The sequence below is a fragment of the Eptesicus fuscus genome, chromosome 15 (genome assembly GCF_027574615.1).
Source record: "Eptesicus fuscus isolate TK198812 chromosome 15, DD_ASM_mEF_20220401, whole genome shotgun sequence".
Lineage (NCBI taxonomy): Eukaryota > Metazoa > Chordata > Mammalia > Chiroptera > Vespertilionidae > Eptesicus > Eptesicus fuscus.
The window spans coordinates 62,237,935-62,260,887 of record NC_072487.1 but is presented as its reverse complement, the minus strand read 5'-3'; the positions used below and the strand labels follow the sequence as shown (position 1 = coordinate 62,260,887).

The 22,953-nt window shown below is 46.2% G+C and overlaps 1 protein-coding gene across 4 annotated transcripts in view; it reads right to left on the bottom strand.

Annotated features, from left to right (window-relative positions):
- Positions 1–5,372, bottom strand: part of SNX30 (sorting nexin family member 30) — a 111,109-nt gene extending 105,737 nt beyond the window's left edge. For 3 of the 4 annotated variants that reach the window (XM_054726755.1, XM_054726754.1, XM_054726756.1), the window contains exon 1: positions 5,025–5,273. In XM_054726755.1, the coding sequence (XP_054582730.1) occupies positions 5,025–5,180 (156 nt within the window). In that variant the 5' untranslated portion in view covers positions 5,181–5,273. Of the gene's footprint in view, positions 1–5,024 lie in introns of all 4 variants that reach the window. The other variant, XM_008141788.3, reaches the window with a different exon arrangement.
- Positions 5,373–22,953: the final 17,581 nt, after the last annotated feature.

Sequence of the window (22,953 nt, the reverse complement as noted above, 5' to 3'; positions counted from 1 at the left end):
TAGGAACATGAGTGATCATGTTATTATTTTTTAAACCATATAGATACATTTTATTCTTTAGATTAAAGAGATGCATTTTATATACTTTGGATATAGATTTCACAGTTCAAACGAACATACTAAAACTTCCTTTCTCCATGCTCTAAAGATAAGGTCCGGTATCAGGTCTGAGCCAGCCGAGGTACAAAGATGGGCTTCGGCGCCTGACCCAGTTTAGGTCCAGGAGACACCAGGCCAAGCTCTAGCTGGAACTATCAGGAAAGAGGTGCTCTCTTTCTGCCGTAGTTGTGAAGCTTGTTTGTACAACAGATCCCTTCCCTAACAATAAAGCTAACACAGAAGAACGCAGAGACAGGAGGAAGGTGGCAGATCCCCGACATCATCCGAATACCTAGTTCCAGCCATCCCTGAAGCCAGATACCTGGGGCTCTTCACCAACACGAGCCAATTTGCCTTCGGTTTATGACCTTTTAATGAAAAAGAAACCTAACCCAGTAGTCTAGTCAAATAAAGGATTCTCAATTCAACAGCCTGTGTGATCCTTTTCAACACATAAGCCAAACCATTCCCTCCTTCTGCTCAAGACCCTGCAATGACTCTCAAAGCAAAGCCTAAAGTTCTCGGGGTGGCCTACCAGGCCCTCCACAGTCTGCCCCCATCGCACCACACCCTCAGCCTAGGACTTTCCATTGCTCACTGTGCTCTAGCCACACCGGCCTCTGGGCTATTCCCTGACACCCCGAAAATGTGCCTTCAGGCCCCTGCTTTGGCTGTTCCCTCCACCTGGACAGTCCTCCAGACATCCACTCACAAACTGCCTCACTTCCTTCACGTCTCTGCTCCCATCTCCAGTTCTCAATAAGGCCTACCTGCATCCCCACCCCCATGGCCAGTGATCCTGAACACTTCCCCCCTCCCTGCCCTACCGCTTCTTCCTTCCATAGCATTTATTACATGATACAGTAAATTTACCCAATGAGGACAAGAGTCAACTGGTTGATTCATCTCAAGTTCCTAGAACAGTGCCTGACTCTTAGCAGGCCCTCAAATATTTGCTGAGTGAACAAATAAAAAGGCTTGAGCCTCCAAGGAGCAGAACTTGGCTCGTGGAGAGAAAGGACACTAACTTTTATCTCCTCAACCTGATGTACGTGGAGTACAGGAGGAAAAGACACCTCCATTTCAAAGACTTCAGGGGAAGCAGTGACCTAAGGGGGCTGGAAGTAGGTGGAAGAGTTCAGTAAAGAGGCTGAGGATGTGGGCAGGGGTGTTAACCACCATCGGGGCTTAAGCGGGGTTGATGTTAAGTTTGGGGGAGGCACACGGGAGTTGGAGACCGAGTCAGGGGAGAAGCAGCCCAGAGCGGTTTGCAGATGAAAGTGAAAAAAGAGAGATGGACCCGTGGTTTACATTTTAGCTGGAAATGAAGGATGCAGCGATAGAAGGCCTGGCGAGCTAAGCTGGCTTTAAAAGACTTAGTCTTAGCAACTCCTGGTAGAAAGGGTTCCTCCCATTACTCCATGGTCTGGATGATTTTAGACCTTGTGGGTGGAGAGGCCAGGGTCTTTCCCTCCTCCTAGTAACCCGGAGGCCATTCAGACGTGTCTGCTGGACCGGGACACAAGGCATCCCTGCTCATGGCGCCATCCTGGGCCCACAGAGAGCAATTCCCCTCGCATAATATAATAACCCTGCACTGTATGCAGCCTGTCAAATCCTCATTCTCCAAGCCCAGCACTGACTCTGAAGCAGGCATCCAGGATCACAACCCTAATATCCAAAAAGCCAAGAGAACAGGCTTCTTTTTTTCTTGTTTATCTTCACCCGATGATATTTTTTCATTGATTTTTAGAGAGAGTGGAAGGGAGGTGGAGAGACGGAGAGAGAAAGATTGATGTGAGAAAGACATATCCATTGGTTGCCTCCTGCATGCACCCCTGACCAGGGCCAGAGATTGAACCTGCAACCCAGGTACGTGCCCTCGACCGGAATGGAACCCAGGACCCTTCGGTCCGCATGCCAACGCTCTATCCCACTGAGCCAAACCGGCTAGGGCAGAATAGGCTTCTTTTGAAAGACAAACCGTAGCACTCAAGGTTCCTACCTGCCCTGCATGCTGCCCAGGCAAGAAAAAGCAGGGCAAAGGGAAGCCTTCCGTCCACTGGTCCTGGTTCACCTTTGATGCTTGTCAGCTTCTCTCTACAGAAATGTCTCCAGAGTTATGAAAACATATATATGCACATGCCAAGATTCAAGGAAAATGTGACTCCCAGAGAAACAAATGATATTGCTTAGCCTCTAAGGAAAAGTGAGTTACTATAAATCAGACCCTTGGGAATGATGTCATTTTGGTGTTCCTTACAGCGCTAAGGAGACTTATTAAATATTCAATAATCATCCCTGGCCATTGTTCTCAGTGGTTAGAGTGTCGGCCCATGCACCGAAGGGTCTCAGGTTCAATTCCTGGTAAAAGGCACGTGCCTAGGTTGCAGGTTTGATCCCTGGCCCAATCGATGCGTCTCCTCTCTCTCTCACTCCCGCCCCCTCCCCCTTCTACTCTCTCTAAAAAAAAAAAAAAAAATGAATGGAGCCTGGCTAGTGTGGCTCAGTTGGTTGAGCATCATCCCATGCACCAAGACGTCACCAGTTTGATTTCTAGTAAGGGCACATGGGTTGTGGCTCAATCCCCATGGGAGCATGCAATTGATGCTTCTCTCTCATTGATGTTTCTCTCTCTCTCTCTCTCTCTCTCTCTCTCTCTCTCTCTCTTCCCCTTTCGCTCTCTCTCCAAAAATCAATAAAAACATTTTAAGAATCAATGGAAAAAATATCCTGGGGTAAAGATCAACCAAAAAAATCAATAATTAATAATAAGGCCTTCAAAACTGTCTCTCCCATATAACTGTCTCTGTAAAAGCAGCCAGCAGAAATTAGACTTGATCCTGACCTCCTGTCTATCAACAAGATCTTGGTGGTACAGGGCATATGTCCTCCCAGTACTTACTAGTGAAATGCCCACACTTCTGGGTCAGGTGTCCTCCAAAAGTGGACCATTAAGCAAATATTTAAAACAGCCATCTGTAGTAGCCAGCCACCAAGATGGCCCCCATGACCCCTAACTTAATGTTGCTGATCAGTTCTGTGACTTTAAGTGAAACTACAAATAATGAAGCCATTGGCTAATTATATAAACAAGAGTGCCTATATTCATTCATACCCTCTTCCCACACTGTACCGGCATTGGTCTATGTGACCAACAGAATATGGCAGAGGCATGTATGTCACTTCCAAGATTAGCTTATACAAGATTGGGGATTGAGTCTTGGGATCTCTCGCTTGCTGGAATCACTTGCTGGAAGAAACCAGTTGCTATGCCCAGTGGAGAGGAACCAATGCCGCCAACAGCCACCTGAGTGAGCTTGGATGTTCACTCCCCATTCCAGCCTTCAGATGACCACAACCCTCGTCAACAGCTTGGTGGGAACCTCATGAAAGACCTGAGTCAGAACCACCCAGCTACCCTGCTCCCTGATTTTTGACCCACAGGTACTATTTTCAGGTGCTAAATTTTGGGGTAATTCATTACACAGCAATAGATAAATTAATTCGCTATCCTACACGGACCTGAGATGGAAATCAAAAGATGTAACCTCAGTTCCTAACCAACATACATATAGGACAATTACTCTTTCCATGAGAAAGCAACAAATTATTCAGTCATTTCAACAATTTCTTATTGAGAGGTAAATATGAGGAAGGTATTTCCAACCTTCATATAGTTTATAATCTATAAAATAAAGAAAAACAAAGAGCCATTCACACACACCTCAAGTTGCTCAATCCACTGGCTTTATTAGCTTTTTAAGCCTTCTTGCTCCTAATGCTTTTCCCCTGACTCCCCACTCTTTGCTTTTGCAAACCCTCTCAAGAAGGTATATCAAGCACCTTCCCTAGATATTTTGAGTGCTCAGTGCAGGCATGCTCATTTTAATTGTACCACATGCCCTCCCATCTAAGGGGGAAAGAAAGTTAGGTTCCCTGATTTCACTTAGTAGTAGAACAAGAAGGAATTCATTTCATATTTTACTAGGAGGAGGAAATCCTGGTCACAAGGGTTGAGAACAATTCTAATTTCTGCAACTAGAAATAAATGTCAACCGCAGCGCTGGCACAATCGCGGCTCAAGCCCTGGTCACAGCTGAAATGGCGATGGGGGAGGGGGGTGCGGCCCCTTACCCGCCCCTGGACTCTGCTGTCTCTCAAAGCAGCAGGAGGGTTAAGCTGCTCAGAGAAAATCAGGAGCCTCTCTTTGCACAAAGAAGGTCAAAGGGCGAGCTTTCTTTCCCTCGACCACAAAACCAGCGTCTGCCAAACCTAAATAAGTGTGGGAGGCCGTCAGAGGTGAAGGGAGCCCAGACAGAAAACCACAGCTGAGTCTCCTCCCGCCGCTGGGGTCTGAGTCAGGTGACTTCTCGGGGCACACAACAAACCTAAACAAAGATCCCTGCCCACATGACAGACGGGGGGAGAGGACTGGCAGTGAGACCGAAGCTGCCCAGACCTGCTGCAGAAAACCATTAACTCGTGCTTCTTGGCAGCCCCAGCCAGCTGGAGGGACCTACAAGTTACTTTGCAGCTCAGCCTTCGGGGATGCGCCAGGAGGAACTTGGGACCCCATCCCAGGGCACAGGCGCCGAGCACTGCCCGCAAGCCTCCGGCCCCAACCCGCAGGCGGGACCCCTCCCACCAGCTATCACCAGCGCGCCAGACCAGCCACAGCCCGGCAAGCCCGTCCCCTCCGCCGCTGCCCCCGCAGCTGCGACCCCACGGGGGCGGCAGAGAGGAAACGCCTTTTCCAAGGGAAAGGCTCTGGGAGGCGAGGGTAAGGCCGTGCGCCTCCACCTCCCCACCCCCAGGGAAGGGGCGCCAGGGTGGGCGAGGCCCGGTGCCCACGGGAGCTGGGGACCATCATCCCCTTGGGGAGAGACACGACCCTCCCGATCCCCAGGCTAAGCGCGCCCCACCTTGTCGCCGAAGCTGCGGGCCATCAGCAGGTCCGGGCTGGGCGTGCTGTCGCCGCCCACGGCCTCCTCGCTGCTGGAGCCGGCCAGCGGGTGCGGCATGTCGCGCAGGGAGTGGGGCCCCGTGGACGGCAGGGCCTTGGGGAGCCCGCCCGACATGGCGAGCACCGCCCGGAACGCGCGGCCGAGGCCCCGCTCGGCCGCCGCTCTGTCAGAGGCCCTGCACCCGCCGGGCTGGAAGCCGCCGCCGCCGCCGCCCGCCGGCACCTCTCTGGCCGCGGGGCTGGGCTGGGCTGGCTGCTCCGCGCTGCGCGCCCCCGCTCCGCGCCCGAGCCCCGCGGTCCGCTCGCACCTTGGCCGCTGGCGGCCGGCCAGCACCGCCACGCCGCCCAGCCCGCTCGCGCCCCGCCCCCGCGGCGCCTGGGCCACCCGGGAAGGAGGGGAGGGGACAAGGGGAACCGGAGGAGGGAGGACGGGAGGCGGGCAGCCCCGCCCCGCCCGCCGCCCCGCAGGAAGTGCGCCCGGAGCCCTCGGCCTCGGCCCTCCTAGTGTCCAACCTCGCCTCCGAGAGACCGGCCCTGTGGAGGCTGCGCGCTGTGCCCAGCGCAGATGTTTAACGGAAATCGGAGGTGGGGAAGACGTTGGAGGAGCCCGTTCCATTCCACCCACGTTTACTGGTGCGCCCCCGGGCAGCCACGCTTGGAGATGGGGGCTTTGGAGCACGCACGTGGGTCGGGGTCTTCTGGCCTCTAACCCAAAATGGAAGGAATTATGAGCCATAATAGGAATGGCATAAAGGACTAGTATTAGGCTCGAAGGAGAGAACAAACAATTCAAGGAGATGATCTGGGGTTTCTTCAAAGGCACGCTGAGACCCCCGTGCCATCTTGCTTCTGCAGCTAAGCTGGGTTTCTGTAAGGTTAAACCTCAGGAGTGAACATCTGTAAGTAAAGAGAGGGAGTGCTACCAATGATGCGACTTTTAAACTCACACCTTGACTGAACTGAAGCTTTTTGAAAGAACAGTGAGATTTAAGCTCTTTGTCATGCTTTTGTGCTTTCTTTCGGGCCTTTGGCTGAGCTGGATTCTCAGCTTTCTTTGCTAGCAGAGTGGAGATAGGCAGGCATGGCTTCAGCCACGTGGGGTGGAAGTTCACTTCCTTTTCCCACCTTACCTGCCTCTGCAGCGTTTGCTCTAGGCCAAGTCAGTAGAGGTTATCAGTCCAGGCGAGAACAAATCAATACTAACAATGTAACAGGTAGGGGTGGCTGATTGTGAGGGAGCACTTTTTTTCCCCTATCTGTTCCCAAACTCTAGGTTTGTCCCGTTTCCCCACAAATCTTGAAGCTGGGATTCACTGTGGTCTCCACCACACTTTAACCTAGAAACAAGTGATGTTTCGGCAGGAGGAGAATGCAGAGAGTTGAAGCTGACCCAAAATATCACTCAGAAACTCAATGAGCTTCAAAGACCTTCCTTATCCTCCCCAGCGTGATTCTTTGGGCCTTAGTCCTCAGTTATCATCTTTTGTCTCCTCCGCATGTGTCTGCCTTGTGGGGAGACTAGGGCTCGGAGGGCACTGGGAACAATTTCAAGTGCTGCATCTTCTTCACAGGAATGCCAAGGTCTGGTCCTCTTGGAACTGGGTAAAATTAACACTATATATCCAACAGCTGCTTGACAACTACTACAGGCCCTATTCACGGTTCTTCTGATTGGCGTTAAAATGCACAGCATGAATATAACTAGAAATGAGTGTTCTGTAGATGTATAGCATATGGATTTCTTATTGAATGGCGGTATTTATTTTAGCAACCAGGCTGCCGTACCATAGTGGGGATTTTATTAAGACTCCACACAGCTTTCTCTTCAAGGACACCAAGGGAGAGTAAAATGTGATCGACATTAAAATTCCTGCTTGGTCACCACAGGTGGGTGACCCTGAGCAAGTGGCCTAACCTTAATGAACCTGTTTTCTAACCTGAAGGGAGGAGCACAGGGAGCAAGGTAGTGTTGTGAGAATGAAATCGTATTCCTAGCAAAATACTGGTGTGGCAGAGACCTCCCTTCCTTTCCCTCTCTGTCAAGTGTTCTCTGCTCCTCTTAGGAAGTGATAATCCCAACGTTTTCACAATGAAACATGCTGCACTCCAAACGCCTCTATTTGCTCAGTTTGGGTCAGAGTACCATTTTCTATGTTCCCATCCCGCCAAAAAAAACCCTAAAACAAAACAAAAACATAAAACCAGAGTTCCTGAAAGGCTGGATTCAAAATTGAAACCGTTTATTTATTTATTTTTCAATTTCCTGGTTGGTCAGTGGCATCTGGCCACAATGACCCAGTGGGTAGTCATCAAAACTAAAGAAAGTGAACTTCGGTGGAAAACATTTTGGTAAAAGTTTCCACCATTCATTTTTAGCCCAGGACTGCCTATTCATATTCACCATTTCCTGTTGTATTGCAGTGTTCCTCGTGGTGGAAAACTGACAGTGAAATAACGTTAAGTGTCCCAAAGTAGATGACTACGCTTTTACTAAAGGTTCTCAAAGCAACATGGTGCTAAGGAGGAGATATTAAGTTTTTATGAGATTTTATTTTATTTCTTATTGATTGGTTTTGAGAGAGAGAGAGGAAGGGAGAGAGAGAAACATCGATTTGTTGCTCCTCCCATTTGTGCCTTCATTGGTTGATTCTTTCGGGCTCTGACCAGGATCGACCCCACAACCTTGGTGCATCTGGACGACACCAACTAACTGAGCTACTTGGCCAAGGCCTGAAAATTTTATATCAGAACAGAACATGATTGCGTTTGGTGGAATTTGTGGAGGGCTGAGCTCTGAGGAAGAACAAACTAGATATGTGTGTTTGGGGGCACAGGGAAGATGCCACCAGAACCCAAGAACTGAGCCTGGGGCCTTCCCGCATCCATAGGGAATCTTAGGCTTTTAGGTTTGTGCCTTGCAGGGGCCAGGGCCTTGGGCCCCAAACTTGGTCCGCTTGCCAAGCTGGAATCCTGTAAATCTCACTAGCAAGTCTGTGAGGACTTGACATGAGCACCCAGACCTCAGAAACAAAGCAGAGCCACAACAGAGCATTCTCTTTCTCTCCACTGGTACAGCATGTGCTTAGGCTGTATTCATGTTTGTGTTAGCTGTTCACCCTCTTCTGGTTTTTAATACAATCATGGCTTTATTCTACATGGCATCCCAAACCCTGCCTCAAAATAACACCAGCACTTCTGAAGTGGACGGCTGATGAGGACAAAGGAGGTTTTCAAAGAGCATTCAGAAGTGACATGGACAAAGCCACAGAGGGCTGCCTCAAACAAGAGGGACAACTGAGAAGGCGCTGTCACCAACAGAGGCAAAATTGTGTGGATGATTTAATTCAGCCAATGGTATCCCAGGAAAAAGCAAAAGCCAGCAGGTCCACTTGAGGCTAGGATCTGAAGAGTTTTACAAACAAGAAATTGGACCTTGCCCCGGAACCAGCAGAGATGCTAGGGGTAAAGGATAGGACATTTATCTTTCTATATTGACGTGCCTGGCCCCCCAAAAACATGGAGACCCTTTGCAGTGGGTAATGCAGCACAGATCACGGGCTCGGTGCCTAAGGACCACCTACCTGTGCGTTTGTTCCCATGCCAACTTCTAGACCCCATCTAAGAGATTCTGATTCTGGGGTGGGGCTGAAATCTAAGTCTTTTATTAACAACTGATGCTCACGTTGATGCTGACCTATAGACTGTACTTTGACAGACGCTGTTCTTAGAGCTCCACCCATCTCTCTAAACCAGAAACTGACATTCCAAACCTCCTTTTGTATATAGTATTTTAAGTGCTTATTTTGGAGAAATTTCCCGTTTCCTGAAAAGTGCTCAAAACACAAATTTCTCTTACAAAATGCTATTGCAGCGAACTTTACCCTATACTTTTATGGTTATTTTTATTGAGGATCTACCAGATGCTTCAAGTACAGAGGGGCTCAGATGAACTAAATTATCTGTTGACATTCATTTTTTTAGTGCTTGCTCTGAAGTGCCTCATGATGGAGTGAATATTTTCCAGAGCTCCAGAAACTTCTTTTGGCTGGCCATGTGGGCTCCTAGTAACAAGGGCCTCATCTGGCCAGAGAAATGCAATTCACCCCCATCAAAAGGGACACCTGCTACTTGGCTTCCTTCACAAGCAGGCTCTGGAGTGTGGGGGGGTGTATGTGTCCTTTTGTAGTGGCAACCCAGCAGGGGCTGGGCTGGAGAAAATACTGCGCTGACAAGCCCTGGCATTGAATCTTATTAACCGTGAATTTTTGGATAAGATAGAAACACCTATTTACTGGCTATGTGCTCCATGAAAGTGTTTGGGTCCATTACTAGGAATGATCCTTAAAGGGCATCTAGAAGAGGAACATTCAGATATCATATGACCCAGCAGTTTCATTCCCAGACCACAACAGAAATGCATGTGTATATTCATCAAAAGATGGGTTCAAGAATCTCCACATCAGCGCTATTTATACGTTTCCATAATCAGGCATCTAGTGCATGATCCTAACTTCATAAATGAGGAAGCTGAGGCCCAGAGATATTAAGTAACTTGTTCAAGGCCAACCAGCTAGTGCTATTGCTAGTGCACCCTTCCAAGTGGATGCACCGTGTCCACGTGTGGGTTTGGGGAATACTAGTTTAGATAAAGCCAAAAGGTAAAGGAGTGAAGAAAGAAAGAGGCCCAGCTGGAGTGGTTCAGTTGGTTGAGTGTCACCCTGTACAACAGTTGGGGTGCGTAAGGAAGGCAACCGATCTATGTTTCTATCTCACATCAATGTTTCGCTCTCCATTTCTCTCTCTAAGCATGGAGAGGTAAGGATTTAAAATTGAAAAAGAGAGAGCTCAGCAACTTTTATTTGCCTACCAGTCATCTGCCCCTTTTCACTGTTGTCCTGTCTCTTCCTCCCTCTCCCTACAAATGCCGTTTTGTGAGGTTCTGATGCCTGGAGCTGCTACAGCCATCTTGTGGCCAAGCGTGGAGACATACCGATAGCCTGAGGATAGCGGAGTGGATAAGAGCCTGTGTTCTGAGGGCATCAGTGAGCCACTGCACCTAACCCCAGACGTCGTAAGCAAACCATAAACACCACTGTGGTCTCAGACAGTTTAATTGGGATCCCTGTAACACACAGCTGAATTCATCCTTAGAGATTCAGATGACGAGGAATGCAAGCAGGCAGGAGAGAGGCTGAGAAGCAAGCTTCCCTTTGTGGGTAGTGGTGTTCTCAGCAGCAGAACCATCCTTCTATCACATGCATTCTCGAAAGGGGAAATTGATTCTTGGGGTGGGGTGGGGGTGGGGCAAAAAACTCTCAGATATTACAATGGCCTGTGGCCCTCCAAAGTTACCTGCCAAAATCTTATGTCTTAGTATTTACTTTTTCTCATTAGGGAAAATTTAAACCTAATCAACTTTTCCCCAGTGGAGGCAGTGATAAGAAAAGAAAAAAAAAAAAAAAAAGGTGAGAAACACTGCTCTCTAAGATGCAGAAAAAGCTATAAGAAGAGGAACAGAGCTCCTGCCTGTGAATTCCACCAGCTCTTCCCACACCTTTGCCCCAGGTTCCACCACTGTGGCAGCTCCAGCCAAGCCTGCTCTGCCAGCCCCGCCTGCGCTTTGTAAACCGGGTGACCTGTGCAGGCCCACAGGCTCATCCTAGTCACACAGAGGTCGTGAGACTCAGGCACAAGGCCTTGTCCTTCTGTATAACCTGTGGGCAGTGTAGCAAATGGTGCTGGGGCCACAGCAAGAGAAGTATCCTCAGTACCCAGGTTATAGATCCAGGCGAGGTGACTTGCTAAAGGTAGGGCTTCCCCCACACCCCCGGCTCCCTGAGGTAATTAATTATGCTGAAGCTTCAGGATTCTCTGATGGTTTTCTGTGCCCCCACTCAGGCCTCTTATGATACGGCAGGCAGCACACCGTCGCCACCACTTGTGAAGAAAATGGGAGATTCAGGAAGCTGCACTCGCTACACACCCATTGATCTGATTCTCTCAGCTTGTGAGAATAGTAGCCTTTGGGCTTAGGCCAAAACCCCCAGAAACTTCTAGAAGTTTTATCTGTTGGAACGCTCATTTTCTACAAAATCAAACTCCGTCCTCTGCAAGACTTCTTAAACCATGCTGTCCTACACTAGAATGGAGGTTCATTCAACTCCAAATTTCTAGAGCTTATGGTGTTTCTTGGCTCCTCCAGGTCAACATCCTTCCTTATAAGGTTGTTAGTCTCATTCAACTGCTTCTTGTCATCAAGTCAAGGCAGACCCAAGTTCTTCCTAGGAAAAGCCACACATCTAGTCCCTTGGAGTGGGATCTTAGGAAGTGATTGATGATACAAGTAAAGTAATTTAACACTGAATGAGAGCAGAGTTCTAGGTTCACCTCGACCACTGGATTCCTGTACAGCCTCAGAATTAAGGTCTGCTCTGTTGATTTGGTTCCATCCATTAGCCCCAGGGCTGTCTAGAACCCTGTGGAGTGTTGAAACACTGGTACATGGCCAGTAACTGTCTGGGGACCAGGAAACTGAAGAGGACACCAGAAACTAAAGCATGTCACTGCTCTCTTTACAAAATGGAACATATGCTACAAAATCATAATTTGTGTAATTACTAATAAAGGAGAATAGTATCTCTTTAAAGTTACTCTTGTCTGGACAGCTCCTGTATTTTTATTAGAGTAGAGATATTGCTGCTGATGGCATCCCCTCACATGGATAAGAGAAGCTACACAGTGTCCACTCCTTCCAAATGAGACCCAGGGGGCCTTCGGCTAGTTGGGCAGTGAAAGGCAGTAGAAAGAATATCTCTCACCTACCAGTACGGCTTCAGGTGGTACAGAAATCAAGAGATAGTGCAGTTGGCCAGGTAGTTCAGTTGGTTAGAGTGTTGTCCCAATATGCCAAGGTTTCAGGTTTGATTCCTGGTCAGGGCACATACAAGAATCAACCAATGAATGCACAGATAAGTAGAACAAACTGAGGTTTCTCTCTCCCTTCCTCTCTCTCTCTCTAAAATCCTATATAATAAAAGGCTAATATGCAAATCAACCAAACAGTGGAATGACTGATCGCTATGATACACACTGACCACCAGGGGGCAGACACTCAATGCAGGAGCTGCCCCCTGGTGGTCAGTGCACTCCTACAGGGGGAGCGCTGCTCAGCCAGAAGCAGGGCTCACGGCTGGCAAGCGCAGCAGCAGTGGTGGGAGCCTCTCCCGCCTCCACACAGCGCTAAAAATGTCCCTGGGGAAGGGGGAAGGGGGCCTAAGCCGTCAGTCGGACATCCCCTGAGGGCTCCCAGACTGTGAGAGGTTGCAGGCTGAGCTGCGGGACCACCCCTCCAATGCACGAATTTCGTGCACTGGGCCACTAGTCAATAATAAACACACAAATAAATAGAGATTGTGCAGAGTTGAGTGGGGAGCCAAGATTTAAAAATAAAAAATTAAAAACAAAACAGGGTAAGGGATCTGAATTGGTCACTAAAGCAAGGGAAGGGTGGTCAAAGCAAGTGTCAATGGTGAAGAAAAGAGCCAGGGTTCAAGAACCAGGACAACATGTCCAGCAAAGAAGCCTTCTGATGATCCTGAGCAGTGTCTTGAGGCAGGGGAGGATCGGGATGCCACTGTGAACCAGTGTGCTTGCGGGGGGTGGATGCGTGGAATGGTCAGGACAGTCAGAATCTGCTGTTCTGGAAGGCTTCTCTGAGCTTGCTGGGGGAATTTGGACAGGGGAAATGACTTTTCAGAATTCCTCTCTGACCCACCTACATAATTTGTTCAAAGTAAGCAACTCATTGTCAGAAGACAGGATGCTTTCTTGGCCTAGATATGCTCCCTCAGGAAGAATGCGGCCAGCAAAAGGATCTTCCCCTCCCTCTTAATTTAAACTTTTTATTTTAGAATACTTTTAGATTTACTGAAAAGTTGCAAAGATAGTACAGTGTCCTCATATGCTCCTCACCCAGAGTTAACACCCTAGGTCATTATGGTACATTTGTCACAACTAACGAGCAACACTGGGACATTACTATTAACATCCACACTATATAATGCAGCAATAAAAAATGAATTAGAGCTTTATGTATCGGGAGGTCTGTGATAAATTAAAAAGGCAAGTGCAAAAAAAAAAAAGATTTAAAAAATAAAATAAAAAGGCAAGTGCTGAAGTCATATGTATACTGGGATTACTGTATATGAGTGAATGTATATGTGTACTAGTATGTGCTTAAATGAGAACAGAATACACATGATAGGATATGGACCAGGCTGTTAAGAGTTTTAACTTGGGGTGAGAGGGCAGCAGGGCAGTCAGGGATCAGATTACCATTTTCTTTCTATAACTTCATAATGTTTACTTTCACACATTACAATGAGCATTTATTTCTTTTGTAATTTAAAAATTCTAATAAGAAAAAAATTTTAAATCAAAACATGAAACATCTGAGTTAAACATTTACAATGCCCCCTACTTCTTTTCCAAAGCTAAGCAATATTATTTGTGTCAGCCGACCTCTTGCTTGCCTTTTTCCACTCCTAAATTGATATAACTATAAAAAGAACGGTAAGAAATCCCTTTTACACCCCAATTAAAATTGCATAGCATTTTTTAAAAAACTCTTATGACAGGTATGGCTTTCTATTTCAAATTAAAAGTATACGCTACTCAGCAGCACCAAGGACACCTCCAGGCTCAGTCCTAGGAATCCACCTTATAGCCATGTCGAAACCCTCTCTTCCATTTGACAGACATGTTCCTCTGTGTCCTACCTCACCATCAGATGTGAGAGGTGTTAACAAGCAAGGCTGAATTCATGTCATACAATTTGAGGTGTACTACAGAAGTATTTCCCATTTTTAAAAAACTTCAATTTTACTTATTAGAATTTTTCCTGCTTCAGAATTATGTCTCTTTGCTGTTAACTTTATACATAATGTGTTTTTAACTGGAGCTGGTATGTCCTCAGCATCTTTATTTTGAAGATGACCTTAAAAGTTTTCTTAATATTCTGACTACATTCTGAATATGAAATATAACATAGCAAATGATGAGCCATCTGGATGACCACTATTCAATCGACTAATGAAATAGGTGTTAGTGCCCACATTTATATTTAAGATTAAAAAAACACACAAATATTTCGACTTTAATTTTCTTATTCTGCTGATGAAAGCACAGCAACAGGCTTAGCACAGGTAAACGTACACCTAGTCAGGCCCATCTGAGCATCTATGGGACCTGCGGCAAGACTACAGATGCAGGCTCACATTCCGTCTGTCTAAATATTTGAAAGTTATAAATCAAGCTGCAAATGTGTGTAAAGCTATGGCTTCGAAATGACTGAAAGTTGGCTAAATATCAAAGACAACTTACTTTATTATGTTTCATGTCTAGGTGGTCTGTTGATATTTGATGTGAGTAATAAAATCAATACATAAACAGTTTATAAAATGTCTTTTTCTTGTTTTTACAGGAGCAAAATAATATTTACATTATTATCCTATAAAATAAAAGCATAATATGCTAAGTGTCTGGTCATCCATTCAACCAATCAAAGTGTAATATGCTAATAATATGCTAAGGCCACTCAACCACTCGCTATGACATGCACTTACCACCAGGGGGGCAGACAGTCGACCAGTTGACCAGTAGCTATGACGTGCACTGACCACCAAGGGGCAGACGCTCCAACTGGTAGGTTAGCTTGCTGCTGTGGTCCAGCCGACTGAGACTGAGTGAGATGGGCTGGACATGCCCTGGAGCCCTCCCATGGTCCCTCTCTGGCTGGCCAACCTCCCGTGTCCCTCCCCGGCCCCGATCGTGCACCAGTGGGGTCCCTCAGCTTGGCCTGCACCCTCTCACAATCCGGGACCCCTCGAGGGATGTCGGAGAGCCAGTTTTGGCCCAATCCCACAGGCCAGGCCAAGGGACCCCACTGGTGCACAAATTCGTGCACCGGGCCTCTAGTAAGATTATAAGATGTATCACATAAATTGTGTTCCATGGACAGTGTTAAAAGATAAATTGATGCCGAAACCGGTTTGGCTCAGTGGATAGAGCATCGGCCTGCAGACTGAAAGGTCCCAGGTTCAATTCCGGTCAAGGGCATGTACCTTGGTTGCAGGCACATCCCCAGTAGGGGGTGTGTAGGAGGCAGCTGAATCAATGTTTCTCTCTCATCGATGTTTCTAACTCTCTATCCCTCTCCCTTCCTCTCTTTAAAAAAATCAATAAAATATATATATTTTAAAAAAGATAAACTGAGGCATATTAACATTTTTAAGTTTATTTAAGCAGAAATCAATTCCAATTGGACAGCACCAAAGGGGAAAAGGTTAGGAGAGCTCTATGGACAGGAACTGGGGAGACACTTCATATAGAAAAGGTAATTATTGGTTGGGTATAGCTTAAAGCCTAGTTGGCTGTTTGTAATTGGTTGTCCTTAGGCTTCAATTCTATAACCTTAAGATATTTGCATGCTTAGATTTTGGTTCACTTATGCAGGCTGCTACAGCATTAGAACCTCCTCAGTCTAATGGCCTCTTTGTATAATCAATTTAACAATAGTAATGTCCAATTGGACACACTTCCTTAAGTGGTTATACTTCTTAGGTGGTTTCTTATTAATTTCAATTTAGATAAAACATGTCCTCTGTTAAGGAAGCAACTGAAATTGCCAATTTTTAAAGTAACTAGTACCCCTGCGCATGAATCCGAGTGCCAGTAGCTCTCTGCGGGGCCTGGCCACTCTGTGCCTGCTGCCCAGAGGCTCTTCGCAGCCCAGAGGCTCATCCGAGGCCCGGTGCGGAATGCTTGCCTCGTTGCCGCAGTGACGAAGCAAGCATTCCTCCAGGCCGCTCACGCTGCCTGCTCTCAGCAGCTGTCCCCCGGCATCCCTGGAACTGGGGGATTCCAGCAGGGCTGAGAGGACTGGGTGCCATCATCTTGTGGCTATGGGTGCCACCATCTTTGTGATGGAGTGACAATTAATTTGCATATTACCCTTTTATTAGATAGGATACTTAGATTCAAAACTGAATCACAAATTTTATATATCATATTAAAACATTGAGCCCTAACCAGTTTGTCTCAGTGGATAGAGCATCAGCCTGAGGACTGAAGGGTCCCAGGTTCGATTCAGGTCAAGGGCACATACCTCCATTGCAGGCTTGATCTCCAGCCCTGGTCAGGGCAGGTGCAGGGGGATAACCAATCGATGTGTCTCTTTCACATTAATGCTTCCCTCTCTCTCTGTCGCTCCCCCTCCCTTCCACTCTCTCTCAAAATCAAGGGGAAAATATCCTCGAGTGATCAACAACAACAACAACAAAACCACATTGAAATGGTGATGCATATGATAAATCATTATCTCAGAATATTCGTTTAAATTTTAACTTTATCTTAAATTATCACTTAGAAGGCAATTTTCACCATCCCTTAAAGTAGTATCTAGAGCAGTGATGGCAAACCTATGACACGCGTGTCAGCACTGACACACGTAGCCATTTCTGATGACACGCGGCCGCATGCCGAGGATGAAACATTTGCTGCTCCTGAGGATGAAACATTTGCTGCTCCTGAGGATGAAACATTGCGACTAGAGTCTTGGAGTTAGTTTTTTCCTCAAAGTGACACACTACCCGAGTTATGCTCAGTTTTTTGGCGAAGTTTGACACACCAAGCTCAAAAGGTTGCCCATCACTGATCTAGAGTCATACAGCAAATAATCTGTCATGCTTCACTCATGTGTTAAGAAACAACAGACCCCAAATGGAATCACTTTTGCTAAGCCCACATCACCGAAGCAAAACTTAGTTCCTAACTTAATTTCAGTTTCAACCTTCCCTAGGAATGTAATCTGAATCGGTCAGTCCGAAATTTCCTGTTCAGCACCAGTGGGGTAACCACCTAATGGATCCTTTTTGTCCCCCAAAAGAAGGTGACCTTGCCTGAAATAATCCTTTTCTTCCTTGTCCCACCCCCCTCTCTGCCTTTAAAAACCTTTCCTTTCCTGCAGCTTTTTGGTGCTCCTTTCTGTTTGCTAAATGAGAATCTGCTGCCAGATTCATGAATTGTTGAATAAAGCCAATTTAATCTTTACATTTCCTCAATTGAATTTTTGTTGTTTAACACATGGTACATATAAACCAACGTACAAAGGAATATAAGAATATCAATTCCTTAACATTGCAGAAATGTTCCTCAGCCAAAAGTACAACTGTTGTGGATACTGTAATAATTCATGAGCAACTCCAGAATCACAAATGATAGAGAAAAAAAAAAAAGCCCAAGAACGGACATTCAGCACTAGCCAGAATTAATTATTGTTTTGTAAGAATTTATTGAATTTGCCAAAACCGGTTTGGCTCAGTGGATAGAGCGGACTCAAGGGTCCCAGAATCCGGTCAAGGGCATGTACCTTGGTTGCGGCCACATCCCCAGTTGGGGTGTGCAGGAGGCAGCTGAATGTTTCTCTCTCATCTGTTTCTAACTCTCTATCCCTTTCTCTTCCTCTCTGTAAAAAACAATAAAATATATTTTTTAAAAAAAAAGAATTTATTGAATTCATCTAATCTCAGAGGAAGTATTTGGAAGTTAATAATTTGTTTTTTTCTCACCTATTCCCTGCACCAAAAAATGTATCCATTTCTGACCTTGTGAGATCATAGAAAAAATATATATATTGGTCTTTGCCCCGCACCCCTCCGCACCCCCATTCCTGGCACAGAGCTCCTGAAACCCTTGTAAATTCCTAAGTGATAAGCAGGAGAATGCTTTTGTTCTAGTATTTGATCTTTGACATTTGAACTTTTAAACTTTTCTATAACGCTCCAATCCTGGGTTAGGCATGATACGGACCATCATCAGTGCAGTATACATTGGTGGGCCTGGATTCCAGTCCAGTGTAAGGCCTCCTCAAAGAAAACCTCTAGTGCCCAGACTGCTTGATGCCCCTCTTGATGACCACCCGAAATTCATCATCTTCATGATCCATGTGGCTGAACTCATTATGAACCAATCAAATAGCTAAGATTGCAGGGCTCCTTTCTCTCTTGTGATAACAGTTACATTATAAAAACGCATACTTTTTCTTTGTTCTGTGGAACACTTCTGGGTTTCCTCTAGCTGTGTTTACAGCTTGCAAACTCTAAGACCCATGAATAAATCTTTGTCGTTTATTTGTAGCCAAAGCCTCCCGATTCTTTCTTATTATGTTCGACAGGAGGCACCCCTTTACCTCCCTCCATGGGGAAAGAGGCAGAGTGACTTCGTGCTTTGGTATCTGTGCCACGCAGACTGGGCTTGCAAACTCTGGATAAGACCTGACTCCACACTGGGTCTGAATCTGCAGCTGCTGGCCGGTGATTAGGTCAGGAGGGCAGAGCTCTGATAAATGGGATGAGTGCCTTTATAAAAGAGACAGCCATCTATAAACCAGGAAGTGCATCCATCCTCACCGTCATGCTGGCACCTTGATCTTGGACTTCCCAGCCTCCAGAACTGTGATAAATAAAATTCTGTGGTATAGAAGATGCCCAGTCTATGGTATTCTGTTACAGCAGCCTGAATGGACTAAAACAGTCCCCAAAGACCCTGCCTCCTGTTATTCGCAGCTTTGCAGTCCCCTTTCACACTGTATCAAGGTTGGTCTGTGTGATCAACAGTATATGGCAGAAGCAATGTCACTTCCACACTCAGGCTATAAAAGACACTGTGACTTCTACCTTGGTCACTCTCTTTACTTCTTACATTACTTGCTCTGGCTGTGAGTTGCCACATCATGAGCAACCCTACGGAAAGGCCTGTGTGATGAGGGGTTGAAACCTCCTGCCATTAGCCACGTGAGTGAGTTTTACAAGCAGATCCTTCCATCCAGTTGAGCTTCCCAATGACCATATAGCTCCAGGTAGCATCTTGACTGCAATCTCAGAAAAGATCCCAAGCTAAAGATCCCACTGCCTAGATTCCAGTCCTTCAGAAACGGTAAGAAAATATGTATTTGTTGTTTTAAACCAAGAACTTTTGGAATAATTTGTTACAAGCAATAGGTAACTAATTCTGTAATTGTCTCAAATTTCTACACACTTAATTTTTAAAAATTGATTTTTAGATAGAGAGGAAGGGGAGAGAGAGAAACATTGATGTGAGAGAAACATCTATTGGTTGCCTCCTGTAGGCGCCCTAACTGGGGACCAAACCCACAATCTGGGTATGTGCCCTGACCAGGATTCAAACCCACAACCTTTTGGTGTAGAGGACACTCCAACCAACTGAGCCACCTGGCCAGGGCTCTCCACACTTGATTTTAAGGGCTGTCTAGCCTAATGCATTTCCTATAAATATTTTATCACAGAATAGCAAAAGAGGATTAGGGTGGCTTCAATTGGAAACTGAGGACTATTATCAACTCCACTTTGATACTGAAAGTCTATAATAAACATAATGGCTCAGGATGAAGTAATTCATACACTGCTACCTCCTCAAGTTTCCTTATCATTTGACAGAACCATAGGACTGTAACATTCATTCCTTTTATCCTGGACTTGCCCCTGGTAGATATGGAGGTGCTAAGACCTACTGACCAAGTACCAAGATATCCAGTAAAACACAGATCTTTCATAGTTGCTGCCATCACCACCATCTATCCCCAGAACTCTTCCCATTTTGTAAAACTGAAACTTTATAACCATTCAATAATTCTCCATTTTTCTCTTCCCCCCTACCCCTGGCAACCACCAATCTGATTTCTGTCCCTATGATTTTGACAACTCTAAGTACTTCCTGTGAATGGAATCACACAGTAAATAAGAGTTCCTGAACCCAACTCCAAAGCATCAGATTCCACAGGGTAAGGGGTCAGTCCTAGAAGACTCCCATTCCCCAGCACACGCACTTCAGATGCCAGACACAAGCCCAGGCTACCTGTGCTTCTGACTGACTGGCTACAGATTGGAGGTTCCAAAGACCCCACCTTGGGTTCAGTTAATTGGCTAGAACGGCTCACAGAGCTCAGGAAAAATGTGTTTACTCACTAGATTACTGATTTATTACAAAGGATATTAAAGGATATGAATCAGTGGCCAGATGAAGAGATACGTAGGGCGAGGTCCCCAACAAATGAGCTTCTGTCCTCATGGAACTCGGGGCCCGCACCGGGGCACATGGAAGCCTTCTGGCTCCCCAACTTGGAAGCTCTCCCAACACCCTCTTTAGGTTTTTATAAAGGCTTCATTATGTAAGCATGATGGATTAAATCATTGGCCGTTGGTGACTGAATTCAATCTCCAGCTCCTTGCCCCATCCCAGGAAGCCTGGGGTGGGACTGAATGCTCCCAACCTTGGTTGGCTCCCATGGCAACCAGTCCCCACCTGCAGGTGCTTTCCAAAAGCCACCTCATGAACAAAACAAAAGACACCTTTATCACTCTCAACGCTTGGGAAACACCCAAGGTTTCTGGAGCTGTGAGCCCAGAATTGTGGCGAAGACCAATATATATGAGAAATATATATTTCTTACAAATCACAATATCACACACAGTATTTGTCTTTTTGTGACTAGCTTATGTCACTTAGCATAATGTCCTCACGGTTCCTGTGTGCTATAACATATCAGAATGCACTTTTTGAAGGCTGAATAGTATTTTATTGTACATATATGCCGCATTTTGTTTATCCATTCATCTGTCAATGAACAGTTGGGTTGCTTCTACCTCTTGGGTGTTATGAATGGTGCTGCTATGAATATGAGTGTGCAACTATCTCTTCAAGGCCCTGCTTTCAATTCTTTTGGATATATACCCAGACATGGAATGGCTGGATCATATAGTAATTCTATTTTTAATTTTTGGAGCAACCGCCATACTGTTCCACAGCAGCTGTACCATTCATTCCCACCAACAGTGCACAAGGGTTCCATTTTCTCCACATCCTCACCAACACTTGTTATTTTCTGTGTTGCTGTTGTTTTTAAATAGTAGCCATCTAATGGGTGTGAAGTGGTTCCTCGTTTATTTTTATTTCCCTTTTACAGATGACAGAACTGAAGCACCAAAAAATTAAACAAGGGCTCAACTTTTAAATGCCAGAGCTGGAATTTGAACTCAAGTAAACTGACCTACTATTAAGCAATATGTTAAAATTCTTGTGAGGCAGAAATTACAAAAATCTCTCAAGAAAGAAGATAGAGGGGTTCAAGGGCTAACACCCACAAGTAAAGGGCAAAATGATTAGCAGCAAGTTAATAGATCTTTCTCCTTGTAAGTCTCCCAACCCTGGGAGGATGAACTTGCCGGGAAGTTGCAAAATGTTGTTCTGGAGGTAGAACCTTTTCTCCTTAAATAAGCTTTGTTCAGAAGGTCCATTTGGAACTTTTTTTTGGAGGTTTCTTATGCCCTGGTTTCTGTTTTGTCTAGTCAGGCAACCTAAAACCAAAAGGTTCTCCTAAGGTCCTATCAGCATAGACGGTATATCTTGATCATCTTTTTAGTCACGCTAGGAATAAAAGACGCCTTCAACTGAAAAGGGATCCTGGCCAGCCACCACATCGCCATGTTACACTATATCTAGATTAGTCAGCAAGAGCTGGTCTCAGGGGAATTCCTTCCTCCAGAGAAGTCAGGTGTGAGATTTAAGAACCTGGGCCTTAGTATCTGGCAGACCCGTTAGTCTCTAGAAACTGCTGGCTGCTTAGCATAGAATAAGGAACTCAACATTTCTTAGTCTCATGCAGCCCAGAGATGGCAAGCCTGGAGCTGACGCACAGGAAGCACCTAGCACGCTCCAGGCACTCGATAAATGCTTGGTAGTCTTATTGCTTTAGTCACGGGTCCATGCACAACAAACTAGCACATCATAAATGTTTACTGCTGAGAAAACATCCATTATGAAGAACATATGTTCATTCATTTGCCTGTCAGCATAACTATTATTGCTCGTCTCACATTCAGTTCTTATAAGTATATCTCTAGTGACACATGATCTCGCTCATCTAGGGGAAATGATGAACAACATAGACTGATGAACAAGAACAGAACCAGAAACAAGGAGGCATCGATCGGACTATCGGGCCTCAGAGGGAGGGTAGGGGAGGGTGGGGGGACGGGGGGAGAGATCAACCAAAGGACTTGTGTGCATGCATATGAGCCTAACCAATGGTTAAGTTCAACAGGGGGTTGGGGCATCCGTGGGGAGGGGTGTGGGATGGGAATGGGGGGATGAGGACAAATATGTGACACCTTAATCAATAAAGAAATTAAAAAATAAAAAAAATAAAAAAAAAAGAACATATGTTCAAATTCTAGAAAAGGTGCCTACTGGATTAACGGCCACAGACCAGGCAGCGCCCATCCATAGAAGGCTAGCTTTTACTGTAAATGTGGAAATCCCACTAGGAGTTCTGAGATGTGGCTCAGCCATTTCTTAAACACAGATTATTGAACAGTACTGAAAACTTCTCCATGGCTAGTTCTTTTCTTATGTGTAAAACTACACAAACTACATAAAAGAAAAATATTCCTGGGGTTTGCGTGTGTGGACCTTGCAACCGAGATAGGAGTTCTAGTTCGAAAGGGAACCCAGCCCAGGAAGACACGCCCTCTTAGACTCAGTCCCAGTCTAAGAGGATTCCCGCCGTCGCAAGACCGGCTGGGTGGCGGCTTTTCTCCGGCCAGTGACCTCGACCATGAAAGGGGCCGCTGGACGGTACCAGGGACCCAGTCGGCCTCCGCCCCGCCCCTACCTCGCTGAGCCGGCCGGCTAGGTCACTGCGTCCCGCCCCACTCGGCCCGGGCCTCCGACGCGCAGCCTGCATCTCCCATGAGCCTCTTCGGCTGTCAGTTTTCGGAAGAAAAGTGACGTCGGCGCTGAGGCGGCAGCTAAAG